General features: G+C 31.4%; 1 protein-coding gene across 11 annotated transcripts in view; it reads right to left on the bottom strand.

The window, feature by feature from the left end:
* GPHN (gephyrin) overlaps nucleotides 1-16,686 on the bottom strand; it is a 633,555-nt gene that overhangs the window by 191,915 nt on the left and 424,954 nt on the right. For 4 of the 11 annotated variants that reach the window (XM_073895379.1, XM_073895382.1, XM_073895380.1 and 1 more), the window contains 2 exons: nucleotides 10,283-10,339; nucleotides 7,987-8,058 (listed from right to left, as the gene is read on the bottom strand). The exons of 4 other annotated variants lie outside the window; for them this stretch is intronic. In XM_073895379.1, the coding sequence (XP_073751480.1) occupies nucleotides 7,987-8,058; nucleotides 10,283-10,339 (129 nt within the window). The remainder of the gene's footprint in view (nucleotides 1-7,986; nucleotides 8,059-10,282; nucleotides 10,340-16,686) is intronic. 3 more of the 11 variants (XM_073895381.1, XM_073895384.1, XM_073895385.1) reach the window with 1 other exon arrangement.

Below are 16,686 nucleotides of genomic sequence, written 5' to 3'. Positions count from 1 at the left end.
ACTTTCCTTTCCCTACAGATATATATTTCAAGAAGAAATTAATTCTCTACAAAATCAGTTTTAAGAGAAAAAAAATCTAAAACAGCTGAAACTTAATCAGAATTAAGCTAACAATACTAAATATGTGTAGAAATGTGTTTTGTCTGGAAAAAATTAGGATCTTAAAATTCATAGGATATTAAAGTCCTTTTATTTATTAGCCATATTTTGAGGCACAAATACTCTTTCCTCTTAGTTACTTAACAGTGCCCCCCTCCTAAAAAAACAATTATTTTATAAAGGATATTCAAAATCTGTTAATATTTCAATGAATCTGTTTCACAAAAACAGAAACACACATATGCTATGGTTTTACATAGTAAGAATAAGAAATTAGACCCCTACAGAGACAAAAAAACAGTTCAAATGTCATATAAAATATTTTGTCAAAAGAACACGAATCTCATGAGTGATTATAAAATTAATCTTCCAGATTATAAGAACCTTATGAAAATACAAATATCAAGGAAACTATTCTCCCGAGTAACCTAATCAGTTTTTTTAAAAAGGAATGAGTCTCTCCTTTCATACAAAAACAGGGGAATCATATTAACTTTTCATTTAATAGCCAATTTGGGATGCTGTGTCTATGGTTAATGGGACAAGACTGTCACTAATTCAATGTAAATCTTCAGCTACCAGAGAGACGTACACAGGCCTACAAACCAGAATCTTTGTCTTTAGCCAATATTAATTTAATAACAAATTGCCTGGCTCAAGGGAATTTTTATGGAATTAAAGTGGTGGTAACAATCAAGTTGGCTACTCAGACTTTAACCATTTCAACATGATACAGTGACTGCCAAAAAAAAAAAAAGTTACTCAGAAAACAGTATAGTGTAAAAATATAGAAAATTCCTTCTGAAACAGCTAACTTTTCCCCTTTGGTACCCTTATCCCTTCCAGCCAAGTGCAAAGTGCAAGGCAAAATAAATTAAGGCAAAAGGAAAATAAGAAAAATGGTGAGGGCGAGCATGTTGTTGACCATGTAAGATAACACGTGCAGAGTATACCTCAGATACACTATAGGTAGATGAGCACGAGGGAAGCCGAGCCTGGTTTTGCAGTGGGGAAAAGAAAACACTGTTAAAGAGGAAATGATAGCATAGTAAGGGTCTCAGAAGATTAGATGGCTCCATCACCAACACATTTGCCAGATAACAAGACAGCCTTATAAGCAGACACCTGAGTTTGAAATCTTAAGATTCAAGCTATTTGAGGAGAACCTTGTGATAAAAAATTACCTGGCTTAAAAAAAAAAAAAAAATCCATGACAGAGATGACTCCCTCTGATCAGATCTGATTTGATCTTGGTAAGAAGATGCTAATTAAGGTTAATCAGAAAGCAGAACACTGGTCATTTTTCTCCTGTGGTACTACACTGATCTTCATTGGTTTAATAACACTAGCAAACTATATGTGGGGTTAGTTATAAGATGAGGGCTCTACTGTACATCTTCATATTGCTTTTTAAAGAGGGCACCAAAGCCGGCTCAGTATTCTGATCCTGATGTCCTGCTGCTACTATTCCATTTGCAGTACTACTGAATCTGCATATGTGTATATATGTTATGTATGTATATATGTGTATATATTAATGATACATTAATGTATGTATCAATAAAAACATCATGAGACAAAACTTGAACCACAAAACTCTTGTCCAAACCTATCTTTTATCAGAATGCTTTACTGATTTTTTTAAAAAAACAGCTATTTTATACTCAAAAATATATTTAATCTTCATGCTTTGAACTGATAATTTTCTGGCCTGTTCTTACTTTCTAGGTTGTCACACTGCCGTGTTCAATTCTCTGACCTCTTCTTTCATTAGGTTGTTACAATGCCAGGTGAATTAAATTTTTAAGTATGCATTCTCTAGTTACAAATTCTTCATGAAGTTACAAAATACAAAGGTAGGGTGGGAAAATGAAGATACAAAAGATGGCACAGTGGAGGAATCAGAAATGCCCTTATTATCTGATTTGTTCAACGGTATTTCTAGCACCCAGAACAGCAGAATGTAGCAGGTGCTCAATAAGTGTTCAATGAATAAGTGAATATACAAACTCTTTTTCTTCTATCTTCAAAAAACTGAACTGTGTGAAATAATGTTGAGAAGGCTTTATATTTACCATCACAAAGATCTGTGATAAAATGTTATCACTGCCACTTAATAGGTTACTTTGAGGTATTTCCTAAAATACAGTCAATTCTATACATACTAAGAAATTAAATCCTTTTCCAACCATAGACACATCTAATTTTCTTCAGCAAGGTGTTAGTTCTAAGAAAACTTTGCTATGCATGTTTTTTCTGTCTCCATATATCCATAAAACTGAAAAACTTTATCTTTCAAAACAGTTTGAGTCTTTTATCTTTTTTCCCCCCTCACTTCTCCATTTTCTGTTACTAGGGAAATTTACTTGTCAAGGAGATCTTTTATTAGTACCTTATTTTTGTATTAAAGTCAATTCTGAGAATGGCAATTCTGCAATAAACATTGTAACACCTCACAGTGTGTGTCATTTCCACTTCCATGATGTCTTAGGTACGGTACTGTAGGTGATTTTTGAAGTATTAGATGAGATTTTTTTTTTGTTCTAAACAGATAGATTTTTGTTATTCAGAAGTGAAACCTCAGAATTGTATTAACAAGTAAGTTAAGCAAATTCTAATAGAGTGAAAGGTAGCAAAATTAGCCTGTTTTCCAAACAGATAATACTAAAGTTGATTTACTGTCATTTCATCATTACTGTAGTCTGGTCATATTTGTAAGACACCATCTACCAAAATACTCAGGATGTTATAACCATAATTATTATAAATTAAAGAGTAAATAAATGCATACTACTGATATGAGTAAGTGCCAAAACATCAAACAAGGAAGACTTATTAGGAGGCTCAAATAATATTCTACGAAAGACTCTAAAATTTGCCTGAGAAAGTAGAGTATATAGACAAACTGATGTTTACTCATTTAAAAGCTACTGAATGTTTATTTAAGGGCTAATGTTCCAGCTGTTCTTCCTTACTTCAGTCAGAGTTGGCTGATTCAATGCAGATGCCTTTTAGATATTTAAGTGCTGTATATTAAGATATGATGTATTAGTTGATCATATCAGGGTGTCTTTACCAGTTGTACAAAATTTCCTGTAGATGGCATGATTTTTTGGTGCAGTTACATATGAGAAATCAAAAGGTGGTCTTATCTTTAATAAAACAGAATGAAGTAATAAACAGAAAAATGTGGTATGCAGCAAAAATACTCTAAAAACACATTTTAAAAAAGTTTAAGAGAGCAAGATTGGAACTTATCTTTTTACCCTAAATCTCTGTAGGGAACTCCTCAACGAAGAGGAATTTATAATCTATACTTTATCCATGACAGTTCTATATTTGAAGGATTTAATGTTAATCTCATGGTAAGTTTACTTTGTGTGTGTCTGCGATACCATGTGAAAAAAGAGTAGCTAGAAAAAACAATGGCAAACAGATGAACAAAAATGTAAAGGTAGAGATTTCAGGGTATTAACTCTTTTAGACATATGCTTCTAGGCAGAACAATCTGAAACCATCCCCCCAAAACGAGCAGCTCTCCTTTCCTCAAGCTCTAAAATGAAGATAATTTTACAAAGCCTCTATTCTAATCACTTCCCTGTCATTGTCGTTTTGCACACTAGCTCATTATAGCAGGTCTCAGCAAACCTTTCCTGTAAACAGTCAGATAGTAAACATTTCTGGTTTTGTGTGCCATATGGCCTTTGCTGTAACTGTTTACCTCTGCTTTTGTAGGGCAAAAGCAACCACAGAGTATATGCAAATGAATGAATGTGGCTGTGTTTCAATAAAACTTTATTTTTGGACACTGAAATTTGAATTTCATATGCTTTTTACATGTTGTGAAATGACATTCTTTTGGTCTCCCCCTATCATTTAAAAATGTAAAAACCATTCCTAGCTTGTGGGCCCACAAAAAAGAAACAGGATTTGGCCCAGGAGCTATAGTTTGCTGACCCTGGAGTTATAGCATTAATTTGATGAATATAAAAAAAGCCAAAAAAGCCCCATAACACTTCATCAAAAATATAAAACAGTTATTTCAGAACTAAGACTGCAATGAAAATACTGATCTTAAAAAAATCTATAAAATCACAACTATCTAATCCATTATTTATATCGATCGCATTTCATATTAGTCTTATTTCAGCATTCAGAAAATTGTTAAACATTTAAAAATCATTCTTCAAAAGATTTATTACTTTCGGACTTGATTCAGATATTTTTCTTAAACTTATTAGAAACATAGTCTTATTTTAAGTGATAACTCCTCCCTTAACTTTTTCCACTTCAAGTAACACAGCCTTTTATTTATGTTAGCATAGCAAGTACTTATAATTATCATATTCCTTTTACTTCATTGCCTTTCTAATTCTTAGTTTGCTTATGTGCCAATAATCTGTTTTCATAAGTCATCTTCCCTTTTATTGTTTGTCAAAGCCTTTAAAAAATTAATATATTTGGTTACCCAAGACTTAACTGTATATGTTTGTAGCTGAATAGAAATTTATTTATCACATAGACTGAGTGAAAACATAAAATTTGTGGCTTTGTGGTATTTTTACTCCTCTCCTTTCTTTTCTTTCTACTTGTCTTTATTTCATGAGCATTTATGTTCTTTTTCTCTGAACAGTTTGACACTCAAACTTTTCAGGGCCCCATCACTCTTTAATTAACTTCAACTTTGTGAACTTACCTTGATTTATATTATCTAAATAAAGTATTAGTTTGTATTACCTTATGTTTTCCAATTCTCAACACTGTTTACACTGTTTTTCTATCTTAAGCCTAACTTTAAATATTCTTCTGACTAGATTCATGTATTTATTTATTTTTTCAATTTAAATTCAATTAGCCAACATATAGTACATCATTAGTTTCAGATGTAGAGGTCAGCGATTCATCAGTTGCATATAACACCCAGTGCTCATCACATCACGCGCCCTCCTTACTGCCCATCACCCAGTTACCCCACCCCCCCACCTCCCCTCCAGCAACCCTCAGTTTGTTTCCTAGAGTTTAGTCTCTCATGGTTTGTCTCCCTCTGATTTCTTCCCAGTTTTCCCCCCTTCCTCCTATGATTCTCTGTGCTATTTCTTATATCTCACATACGAGTGAAACCATATGATAATTGTCTTTCTCTGACTGACTTATTTCGCTCAGCATAATACCCTCCAGTTCCATCCACTCAATGTAAAGGGTAAGATTTCATTCTTTTTGATGGCTGCATAATATTCCACTGTGGATATCTCTCTATCTCTCTCTCTATCTATCATCTCACATCTTCTTAAATGTAAAGACAATTTTTTCCTTTATGTGGGATTATTTTCTAGTCATTATTCTCAACACATTATTCATCTAAGGATTTGTAGTAACTTTTGAAGTCATTAAATTAGGCAAACTCTGCTTACAAGATGATAATTTATAAAGGCAAAAGATGATAGTTTTATTATTATTGAAATTACTAAAAACTCATTTGGGGTTCAGAATACTTCTGCTTTGTACCATATATAGAAAATGATGACACACTCTTAATTTATAATTCAAGAATCTACATATCCTACTTTTTGTTATAGAAGTGCCAATGTAGGATAAAGTATATTTTCATATGAGAAATAAATAACATTATTATTATTCTAAAAATTACATCTTAGAATATTCTACTTTATATCACTGATTATCTGTAATAAGTAAGGATATATATATCATATAGATGATACCAATTGAAGCATTGATTTAATTAAATCCTTATCCCAAACATTTGAATGATGTCTCATTTTTCCAACTATTAAATAAAATATTTAAGTACAAACCTGGTTCTGAATCTTTCATCTTATCGAATTATTTAGAAATGTTTCAATGAATTAAAAGGCACCCACAGACTTCCTCTTGTGTATAGATGCCTACAATAAATTTTTGCAAAATGGAATGGTCATTATGTGCCAATTTATCTCATTTTAGAAACAGAATCTGTTATATAGCTTATGGAACTGAGAATAACTTTATTCTGCTTCTAAGCAACAATTTTTAACATGCAAGGGTTATTTTAAGGCATTCTAGGGTAATGGAAATTAAAAGGAAGGGGAGAAACTGAACACTCAGCTATGTATTTGATATGTATCTTCTCTAAGCTGAACTCTCTGCGGAAGATACAATTTGCCTTTTGATAGTTTTCCTCCCCATACTTTTCTAGTTAAAGGGAATCTTAGAATGATTTACCTAATATTCACTCATTTTAGAAGAAAAGGTAATCAGAACAAAGTGTGACCCAGTGAAATGAAACAAAAGATGAAGACATTGGGGTTAGTCATTACATATTGTACCATGCAGTACAGGTGTTAAAAAAAAGAAATTGAAAAGTGGCATGATATAACTTAATTTTTGAAGCACAAAACTTTTAACTTAATCCTAATCTCACACTAACTCCCTTCCATATAGACTTTAAGAAGTCTCAACTTTCTAGTCTTGGTTTAATAGGAAAAAAAAAATCACTTCTCATGATTGGTTACAGAGAGTATGACACTAAGTACATTTATTAATATTGTCTGAATCTTTTTAGGGCTTTCTAGAATAATTTTCACATATGTTTAGACTGATTTAATCATAAGATTCATACTAATCTTTTTTTGAGATAATTTTTTTATGGTTGATCTTTCAATTTCTGTAAGAATATGCATAGAAAAGAAGGACTGGCTCACAAGAAAGTAGAAAAATGAGATACTTGCATTAATTGTTAAATCAGTCAATTTAGCAATCAGAATTTAATGATTAATACTATAAAAACAACTTTGGACTTTAGTAATCAGAAATTTAATATAGAGATATAAATAACTATGTATGGTATATAATTAAAAACAAGCCGAGAAGCCAAGAATTATCGTATCACTATTATTGTTTATTCTACTCTTTATAACAAAACTATTATAGCAATATGAATCAAATGTATGGCAATAATCTTGGGAGAAGTGAATCCAGGCTAGGATTGATAGATACTTTTTAAAAAGCCCCAGGAATGGGATGTCAGAGCTAAACAGAGCCAGAAATTATTTATTGCAATAATTTATCTTTTCTTCTGCCATATTTATACCATATACCATTTTAGAGATTTTATTTCCATTTCTCTTGAAAAGATATATTCAGAAGGATGAAGCATACTGAGTCTGAGCTACAGGTCACAAAAAACACTATTATTAGTATTGCCTATCTGATACATGTACAGTATTGTGTGGCTATAAGGTATTCTTCTTCAAAGTGTTGTCTTGGGTATATTAGCCTTTATCTCAATTATTTATAAGATGTTATGACATTGAAGATGCTTACTGCCTAATTTTTTTAAACAAAAGAATCTTATAGGTATTCTCAAAGAGTTTGAGTTAAGAGAAGTCTATTAACTCAGCAAAATGTGTCTACTTGCCAGATTACCTATGATGATACTCTAACATTGATCATTTTCCTTGACAAATGGAATTGAATCATCAAGGCTCTATCACTTGGATCCAGCCAATAATTTATAATCCTGCTGACAAATCCAACAAGGGGCAGAAGAAATGGTCAATGGAAAAGCTCCAAGTGAAGTTTCATGAAAAGATTCTCAGAAAATTATACAATTGTGTAAGAAACACAGATTTTGAAAAGAAAATGTTTATTTTGCATTGGAGCCATAAAGTTATTAAATCAACTGCAATGGGTAGTGTGGCTTAAGTGTCCTCTACCCTACCAATTTAATCTTTATTTGATAAATGTGAGCATGAAGCTACAGCTAGGAAAGAAAGAGATAGAAAAGAGACAGAAAGTAAAAAAATGGAGATGAGAGGACAAACCAATCAGATTTGGAATTACCAGTCAGCAGAAGTTTAGGAAAAAAAAAATCACCGAGTGAAATCGTACATTTACTCTGAGAGTGTATCCTTTCACATTGCCTTCTAGGTGATCTCTGAGCTCCTCCAGCTTTCGATGGAGCTACATGTAAACATCAGAAAATGAATTGAAAAAGCAACTTGTTCTCTTTTCAGTTTTCCTTTTTCCTTTTAAAAATAAGATCATAGCGTTATACATTTCTCACTGCCTTTGGCAAACATTTCAAAACATCAAAGATATTTGTCTAACACAAGAATACATGCTCAATAAATCCGTGAGTAGGGAGCCAACATTTTAATTATAGCTTCTTTTCTCCCCAAAGTGTTGGAGAAAGTAAATACTATAACTATCCTCATAATCCCCTAGAGATTCACTTTAAAATTTTCTATTTGGTAGAAATATGGAGTAAAAATATTTAGAAATTATGAAATTTGCTTTTCCCAAACACACTTTTTGATTTAAAGCTGAAACCATATTAAAGTACACTGACTGAACCCTAATATGTATCTTTGATCTTAAACATATACATGTGTATATACATAATCATACTGTATATACACTTAAAAATAATAAATGTACAATTATAAGTTGAAGCTCTATACAGCCAAAAGCTGAACTTAAAGATAATTAAACACATGCGCACTTGCACACACAATTCAGTTTATAGCAGATGGTGCTGCACTTATGGATGCCATTTTATTTTATTTCACTATCAGTAATTTTTAAAAAGTTATGTCACGTTTCACCTTTTCACTTGAATCTGGCTCATAATCCATAGTCTAAACAATAATGGACTTATATTCCCTTAAAGACAAAGGTAAAATATGATACCTCACAAGTAGACAGTGAGGAATGCTACTGATGTATCATTGGGATACATAAACTTATATTTTTCTGACTGAATAATTTTAACTTGCCGTGATTTTGAAACAGGCATATAATCCACACTTCCCAGCCCCTCTCATTATTCTTAGTGAAAAAACATTAAAAACAAAACAAAATAAAAAACGCTACCCAGTATACAGCAGTGTTAGAGAACAGAGAAGATGGCTTGTTTGGAATAAAGGACACAAACATACAGACACACCTTCATCCATGTGCACTCATGTGCGTGCACACACACAAATAAATAAACAACAAAAAAGTAAAATTAAGAAGGCAGAAGAGGCAAGGAGAGGAAGGAGTGCAGAAATTAGTGCTTCATAAATTGTTAAATGGAAATAAATAGGAGGTGTATAAAATTTTGAATTGACTTAATATTAGGCCTCAAGGCAGTTAATGAATTTTGGGATATCCCAATGCAGTGAACTGTCTGTCATTTTGATTAACAGTTACTATTGCTGTTGGGACAAAGAGGATTGAGATATAAATAGTAGTTAATCTGGGGGGAAATTCCTCTGCATATTTTTTTAAAATTCAGCAAATTTTCTAACTTGCATTTATGGTGGCAGCATTAATAGTGATCAAGGGCTATGTCTCTGTTTCTAAAGAGTGATGATTGGCTTACCTTTTCATTGTCATTGAATGTTAGAGTACTGAGTGCCCAAGATATACTGACCAAATAGATATTTAACAACTAGCAAATGGGGCCATCAGATCAGAAATCTTTAACTTGTGTATTAGCAGATCACATACACAAATGGGCAAACATTTAGATATATATTGGTTTCCACTGATTGTTATATCAATTTTTTAACTTTAAAAAAACAAATCAAAGGGTATTAAAAGTATTTAAATACTATTAGCTATATGTGAGCCCATTATACATTATACCAGCATCATATAAAATTCCTTTCCTAATTTTTAAGATATATATATATATATGTATATATATATATATATATATAAAATACATGTTACTAACTCATAATATTTTTCTGGAATGAACTACAAATGGTAATGACACTAACATAACATTTAGTTACTTTTTATAAAAAAAGCAAAAAGGGGAGATAATATTCTGAAAATAAATATTAGTTCTCTGTATAACAGGAACTTAACACATAGTCAGTGACATCAATCAGAGGAACGGTTTACTCTAGAACCCCAAATTATAGGCACCTGTAATGAGACAGTTGCCCTTTCTCTTGTTTGTGGTGCCATTCAAAGCTAGTTATTTGGCGGCTTGCCTTCAGCTGGTTGCTCTATGTGTAGCTGAAACAAACAAACAAAAAATATGACCCAACAGCCAATAAAAATTTTAAAATAAAAAAAAATGGGATGGTGAAAAATGGAAAAAGCCCCCTTCCTCCCACCACCCTCCAAAAAGGAAGAAGTGTAGGCTATAGACGAAATCTTGCCAAAAAAATGTTAGAAACATATTTACTTTGAGGGATCCAACTCTACTAGCAACTCCTTTGCTTTCATCCGGCCGTCTAATTTGCTACAATGAGGGAAGATGGGTAAAAAAGACAGAATAAAGAAAAAGTGAACTTAAAAAATTTTCTACACATTAGTAAGTAATACATGCAAAAACATCATTTGACTCTTTGAGGTATCTCTTAGGAAGCCGAGGAGTTAACTAACCCAGAGGCTATATGACATGCTCTGCAAATAGGCTGGTCACTAGAATTGTCCTTATTATAGCATTATTCCTGAGATTAGGAAATGGGCACTTACTTTTGGTTATCTTGGGGACTTCTGATGTTGCAGTATCTGGAGTAGTGTTACATTTGCATTTGATTTACGAAAAACAAAGAATTACAAATATATCTTTGCAGAGAACTTTGTCTCTTTAAGTGTTATAGTGTCTATTCCATTGTAATATCAGAAAACATCAATGGTATGACTAAAACATGACTGTTCCCTAAGTGGAAATATCAGTTCTAACAAGCATCATTCTTGATAGGTGACAGAGTGAAGCCCCTTTGCTTGCTGACCCAAGCACTGAGGTTGTTCAGCTGTCACTGAGATTCCCAATTAAACAATTGTGCTGCCCAACCAGAAAATTTTAATGCCAGACCAATGTTAAATACATTCACTCCCTCAAAACTTTCTTTTATTTCAGTTGAATTTTCCTCTTGGGTAAGATAGGGGAAACTAAAAGTAAAACTACTATTTTTAAAACTGGTTTCACATCACTATATAAATGAGAAAAGGAAGGTTCTCAACACTAAGTGTTTTATTAGATGAGATACAAATTAGAATGTTTTTTTGTTTTTTCATAGAGCTGTAACAAGAACTAATATTTGGTCAGAGAGGAAGACAAGCAAACAAAAAAAGGTAGGGAAGAAGGGTGAGGAAATTTCAGACCAAGTGCTTTTATGCTATGGGTCCTATACATGCAGAATGATGGTCTCCATTCAGACCAACATAGGTCAAGTTAGCTGTGATGCTCCTGTTTTTTTGTTGTTTTTGTTTTTTTGTTTTTCTAAGACAGTAGAGGAAGCATCAATGTGATAATGTGATGCCAGGTTCCAAGTGTTAAAGTCCTCAGGAAAAATAAGAAACCTGACCATGCTACAAAATTATATTTCCTGGAGGCAGGCTATACATTGTCTTATCCCTTTTAGGATCTCTCTCATAGCATATGGAGATTTCTTTGGAATAATACTGAGAAAACTGAATTTTTATTTTGAAGAAAAAAAAACAGCATCTTGGTACATAAGTATTATGTCAACTTTTGGTTTTACTTGATGAAGTTTTTACTAATTCTTCAGCATTAACTAAATGGTATACCCAAAAGATAATCACCAATTCATATTCTTCTTAGTCAATACTTCTAGGTCTAATACTAATTACAATGGCAACACTATAAGAGAGGGCTTTGGAATGCGTAGTGAACTTATAACATCTAGTCTTTCTCTTGTGCTATTTTCTTTGATCTCAGAGAACATACTTATATCAAAAACTATTTTCCATTTTAAGTGGAGATTCACAGTATTGTGATTATAAAGATAAATTAGGTAGGTAATTTCCTATTAAAAAATAGTCTAATGCCTCATGCTGCTTTCTGGAAAACTGTGTGAAACTGAAGATTTTCAGAATTGTTATCTAGTAACAAGTGAACACCATTTTCTATGTTGTCTTTTATTTCTAGAAGGCTTAAAATTACATCAATTCCAGCAACATGAGGTATCTTCTTCAAGGTTATCTGTTAATGACAAATCTAGGAACAACACCCACAGTTCCTGACTTCCAGTTTAAAGTTGTATTCCCTTTATAGACCTGGAAATAAATGGGTTGGAAAAAAATTGATGCTTATAAGAAGATGTATATGTATATGTGTCTCTGTCTTATTTGTTTATCTGTCTCTCCATCGATGGAAGAAACTTAATGTTATTGTATTTATTTATGGAAGAAATTTTCCCTGAACCATTTCAGTTCCAAATGCAAGTGCAAATACAGAAACTTAATGAGTTATAAGAAAAGAGTCACCCGTGAACTCTAAATGTGAAAAACAGACTATAATACCAATTTATTTTTTATTTTAATACCAATTTAAACAAAGATATTTGGGAACAGAAAGCTCATCGTCAATGCTTGACATCAATTTTCTGTATATAAATCTGACTTTGTAAATTTGAAACTGTCATTAAGATGACTTTAGAAAACCAATGTGGTTATTATCAATGCCAGAAGTGGTTGTAATTCAAGTGTTACGTGATATTTTTGTGGCTCCTAAACCAGGTATAATAGCTAATACTGAAAAACTTCAGAAAGAATTTGAAAAAGATTTGTCTCATAAACTAAAATTTGAGAACCAGAGAAAAGTAACATCAGTAGATTTAGTTTAATACTCTCATTTATTCTAGTCAACCCTTAATCATCAATTATGATGTAGTATAAATAAAAGAAATTCATAGCTAGTCCAAATGCCTGATTATTATTTTTCTTTGATAAGAAGTTAAAAGTAATCACAAAAGATTAGCATTTGGATGAGATAAATTACTTTACTCTTCATGATAATTGTAAGATCCTCACACATCATTAGCTAATTTTATCCATATTTGTCTATGAGGCTAAACATTTTGCACAAGTAACTAAGAGATGTTAAACTGCAAATGTTTTTATTACATATAGGATCACTGCAATATAAATGAAATTTGAGAACTGGATATAAAGAATTGTGGGGGTTATGATTGGTTGAGATTATTAGTTTATATATTGAAAATTAAAATGTTGCAAAACAAAAAATGTTATCACTAATAATTTTTCTACCCCGAAGAAAACATTTTACAAGTATTTCATTGTGATTTCAAAAGATATAAATCAGGGGGTCAAAAACATTTCAACTTTCTATTCAGCCTGTCAGCTAGAATATAATTAACAAAATATCTATTAAAAATAATCTGAAAATATTGCAATGTATCACCTCTTTTGCAACCTCCTGGGAATCTTTTGTCAGAGATTAACTGCAGAGGAATCTATCCTCAAGGACTAATTACCAGGATGTGGCCTATAAAGTGGCCTGCTATATGTATTTACCTTTTTTATAAGAGCTTGAATTCTAGAAGTATCATGCAACAGAAGAAACTTCCTGGATGCTAATAAAATATGGGTTGTTGATTACCTTTGATTTAGTCCAATTCTCCAAACCTGAGCTCACTGTAAAATCATTTCCACTGTTAACAAGGTAGAAAATTATTCCATCTCAGCCTCACCTCTCTGGCCAATATTAAGTAGTTGTAAATGTTATATTTGTATTAAAGCAAACATGTAGATTTTGGAGTAGAAACTCAACGTTTTATTAATTTTCAAAATAAAATATAAAACCTGACAGAAATTTTAGGTTTGTAAAAGCCACATTAAGTCAGGTGCCCATATCACTGGGTGTATGTATTCACACTTCTCTTTAGTTAATATAAATTTGTGAAAAAATTTGAGAAAAGATTGTATATATTCTGTGTTTGAACTCAGGTCTAGAGAGGTTCAGGGGCTTCTGGACACATATCAATAAAAAAATGTTCAGTACTATTAAATTCTCTCTCAGGTCTTTTTTGTTAAACTTAGGCTCTCATTTATGGAATGACTAATATAGATCTTTCCTCTTTCTCTCATGATATATTTTATATTCATTTGAATTAAAATGGCACAGATTAAGCAAACATTTTTCCTTGTTTTGCCCTAGGAATTGAATTGCTTTATTTTTAGAATTACCTAATTTACATTCAGAACTACTCTGCGAGACAAATATTTCTAACCCTATTTTATTATGCTACTTTTTTTAAAGTATGGGTATCAGTGAGAGGAAATAAATTTTTTTTCTTAGAAATTATCTTTTAACCAATACCACTCAATATATATTGGTACAGCTATAGATTGTTTCTTATAGTCATGATTTGGAGGAGATTTTAAAAAATGTTTTACTTTAGAGCTCAAAATTTAACCATACTCTTGAAAATAAAGAAATACTTTTGGGACCTGGTTAATATTTCAATTAACTATACTTCAGCTCTTTCAATAAAACTGTTGCTTCATCATAAAACAATTCAGTTTCATTTATGACTTATTCAAGCAAAGTAAAAAAGAGGGAAGAAATGAAAGTAAGATAAGTGACAATTATATGTCAAGGAAAAATAAGTAATGCATTTCTGGAGAAAACAATATGATTATAAACTAAGTCAACAAAAGAATAGAGAAGATTAAGGAAAGAGTTGCAAAGGTTACTGAGGAAATGAGAAGTAAAAAATCAGAATCTTGGTAGCAAGTCACAGATCCACCAACCTACCTCTTCCTGAAAAAATTTTCTATCCTTAGGAAATCCTTCATTTTTAAGGATCTGATTTCTCATGGTATATTAACATTTGAAATTATTTATTTATAGCTTATTATGGATTTAATTTTGATCTTTAAGTTTCAATAATAGCTTTGATTCCAAAACAATCTATACAAAATTAGACTTTTCAGCAAGTTATTTCCTGCCAGAGCTTATATAATACAATCCATGTTCTTTTTTTCCAAATTTTTTATATCTCTGAAAAGAAATTATGAAGCCCAACAATGGTGTGGTATAAGAGAGGTACGAGGCACTTTGAAATAACTTTAAGTAGTACAGTGTATGTTATTAAGAATTATTTATTATTTGTGTATGCAGCAGAAAAAATTTTATTTTAAAACTTTCATTGAAATATGATACAATTTTCTACCCAGCAAGATTAAGAATAGAATGGCTTAGCCTAGATATAAAAATGCTCTGGTATAAACACAGTTACAAAAACAAATAAAGATCTTTATGAAGATTTGTTGTAAATCTAAAAAGCAGGCAAAAGACATCTCTGTCATTACCAGACCCTGTTTAAATAACAAAAATTTTTATTTTTCTGGTTTGAAAAATAATATAGTTTATAAAATAACATGCAATTCCATCCCTATGCATTATTGTTTACTATTTTTTCTAACCACATATTTTATTTTGAGCATTTTCCATGTCATTAAATACTCCAAAAGATATGACTTTTTGGGTTATATAAATAACTCATATATGTATGTATAAGTTATTTAACCATAGACATTAAGGTTGGTTCTAATTTTTTATGAATATGAATGTTATGATAAATAGTCTTGTACATATGTCTTTGATGGCTTCTTTGATAATTTCCACTGGATAAATTTCTGGAAACTATGACTGATAAAAATGTAAGAAAAATTTTAAGGATATATCCTTATATATAATGTTCACTTGAAAGGTCACACAGATTTATATTCCTACTACTGTCAATAGGAATACTCAGGTCACTGCTCGTTATAGTATGGATGATTATAATTTAAAAATGGTTATCATTTGGACTGCAAAATTTGTATTGTTTTAACTTTTAAATAGATTTCTAGTGAGAGGATACATGTTTCTGATATATTTCTTTGCTGAATTTATTTCTTTTTATAAAATGGCTGCTCCTGCTCTTTAGTTACTTTATTTCTTTTTTTCCGATGAGATTAAAAGAGCTCTTGTGGGCTATCAACACTTTATCTGATAGATTTGTTGTAAATTTTTTTTTTTTTCCATATCAGCTCCTCTTTAAGGTCCTTGAGAACAGGGCAAAGAAGTCTGTCTATTGCTGTATTCCTAACACCTAGCATAGTATTTGACATAATATGCACTAAAAAATATTCACTGGATAAATTCCTGAATTAATGTATTGCTTTGTTTTTAATGAAAACAGAATGAGTAGGGACAGGACAGCAGGTAATCCTGAAGTTTTGGGCAAGAAAATACATGACTAGTTTTAGAATATATATCATCTTACAATATAAAGATCTAGAGATTATGTTAGTTTGGGATATGCTCTGTATCATACTCCAACATGAGACACAGCAGTTAATTACATGGATTTGAATCATGGCTCTGTCTAATCAACTCTGAAATCAGCTGCAAAAATAATGATAGCACAGGTTATCTTTGTTCAGCTGCTTTTTGCACAAAACATGCCCCCCAAACAATTAAAAATAAATTTAAAGAAAGCAAAGCTATTAAATGGAACTGAAAGGTGGTGTTCTTAATTTCACTATTCCTTCTTGTTCTACAGTTCTTACTTTTCTATCTTCCTATAACTTAAATACAACTCTAGTGGATACCAAGAGAAACCAATATTCCATCTAAAAGAGATGAGTTTGATCTGAATGAGAATGATCTTAAATGAGATTAGAACATTTTCAGTTGATAATCTCTAATTTTATGTAGTAGCATGGAATGCAAAAGCTGGAATAAATAAATGTAACTTATTTTATATTAGTTAGATATTAATATAATATCGGACAGAGGGGCTAAATAGAATGATAGTATTTATTCAA

This window comes from Callorhinus ursinus, unplaced genomic scaffold, assembly GCF_003265705.2.
Source record: "Callorhinus ursinus isolate GAN/ISIS: 27379988/994484 unplaced genomic scaffold, GSC_fseal_2.0 scaffold8, whole genome shotgun sequence".
NCBI classification, from domain to species: domain Eukaryota; kingdom Metazoa; phylum Chordata; class Mammalia; order Carnivora; family Otariidae; genus Callorhinus; species Callorhinus ursinus.
Note: the sequence above shows the minus strand (reverse complement) of the source record. Positions and strands in the feature narration are given on the sequence as shown.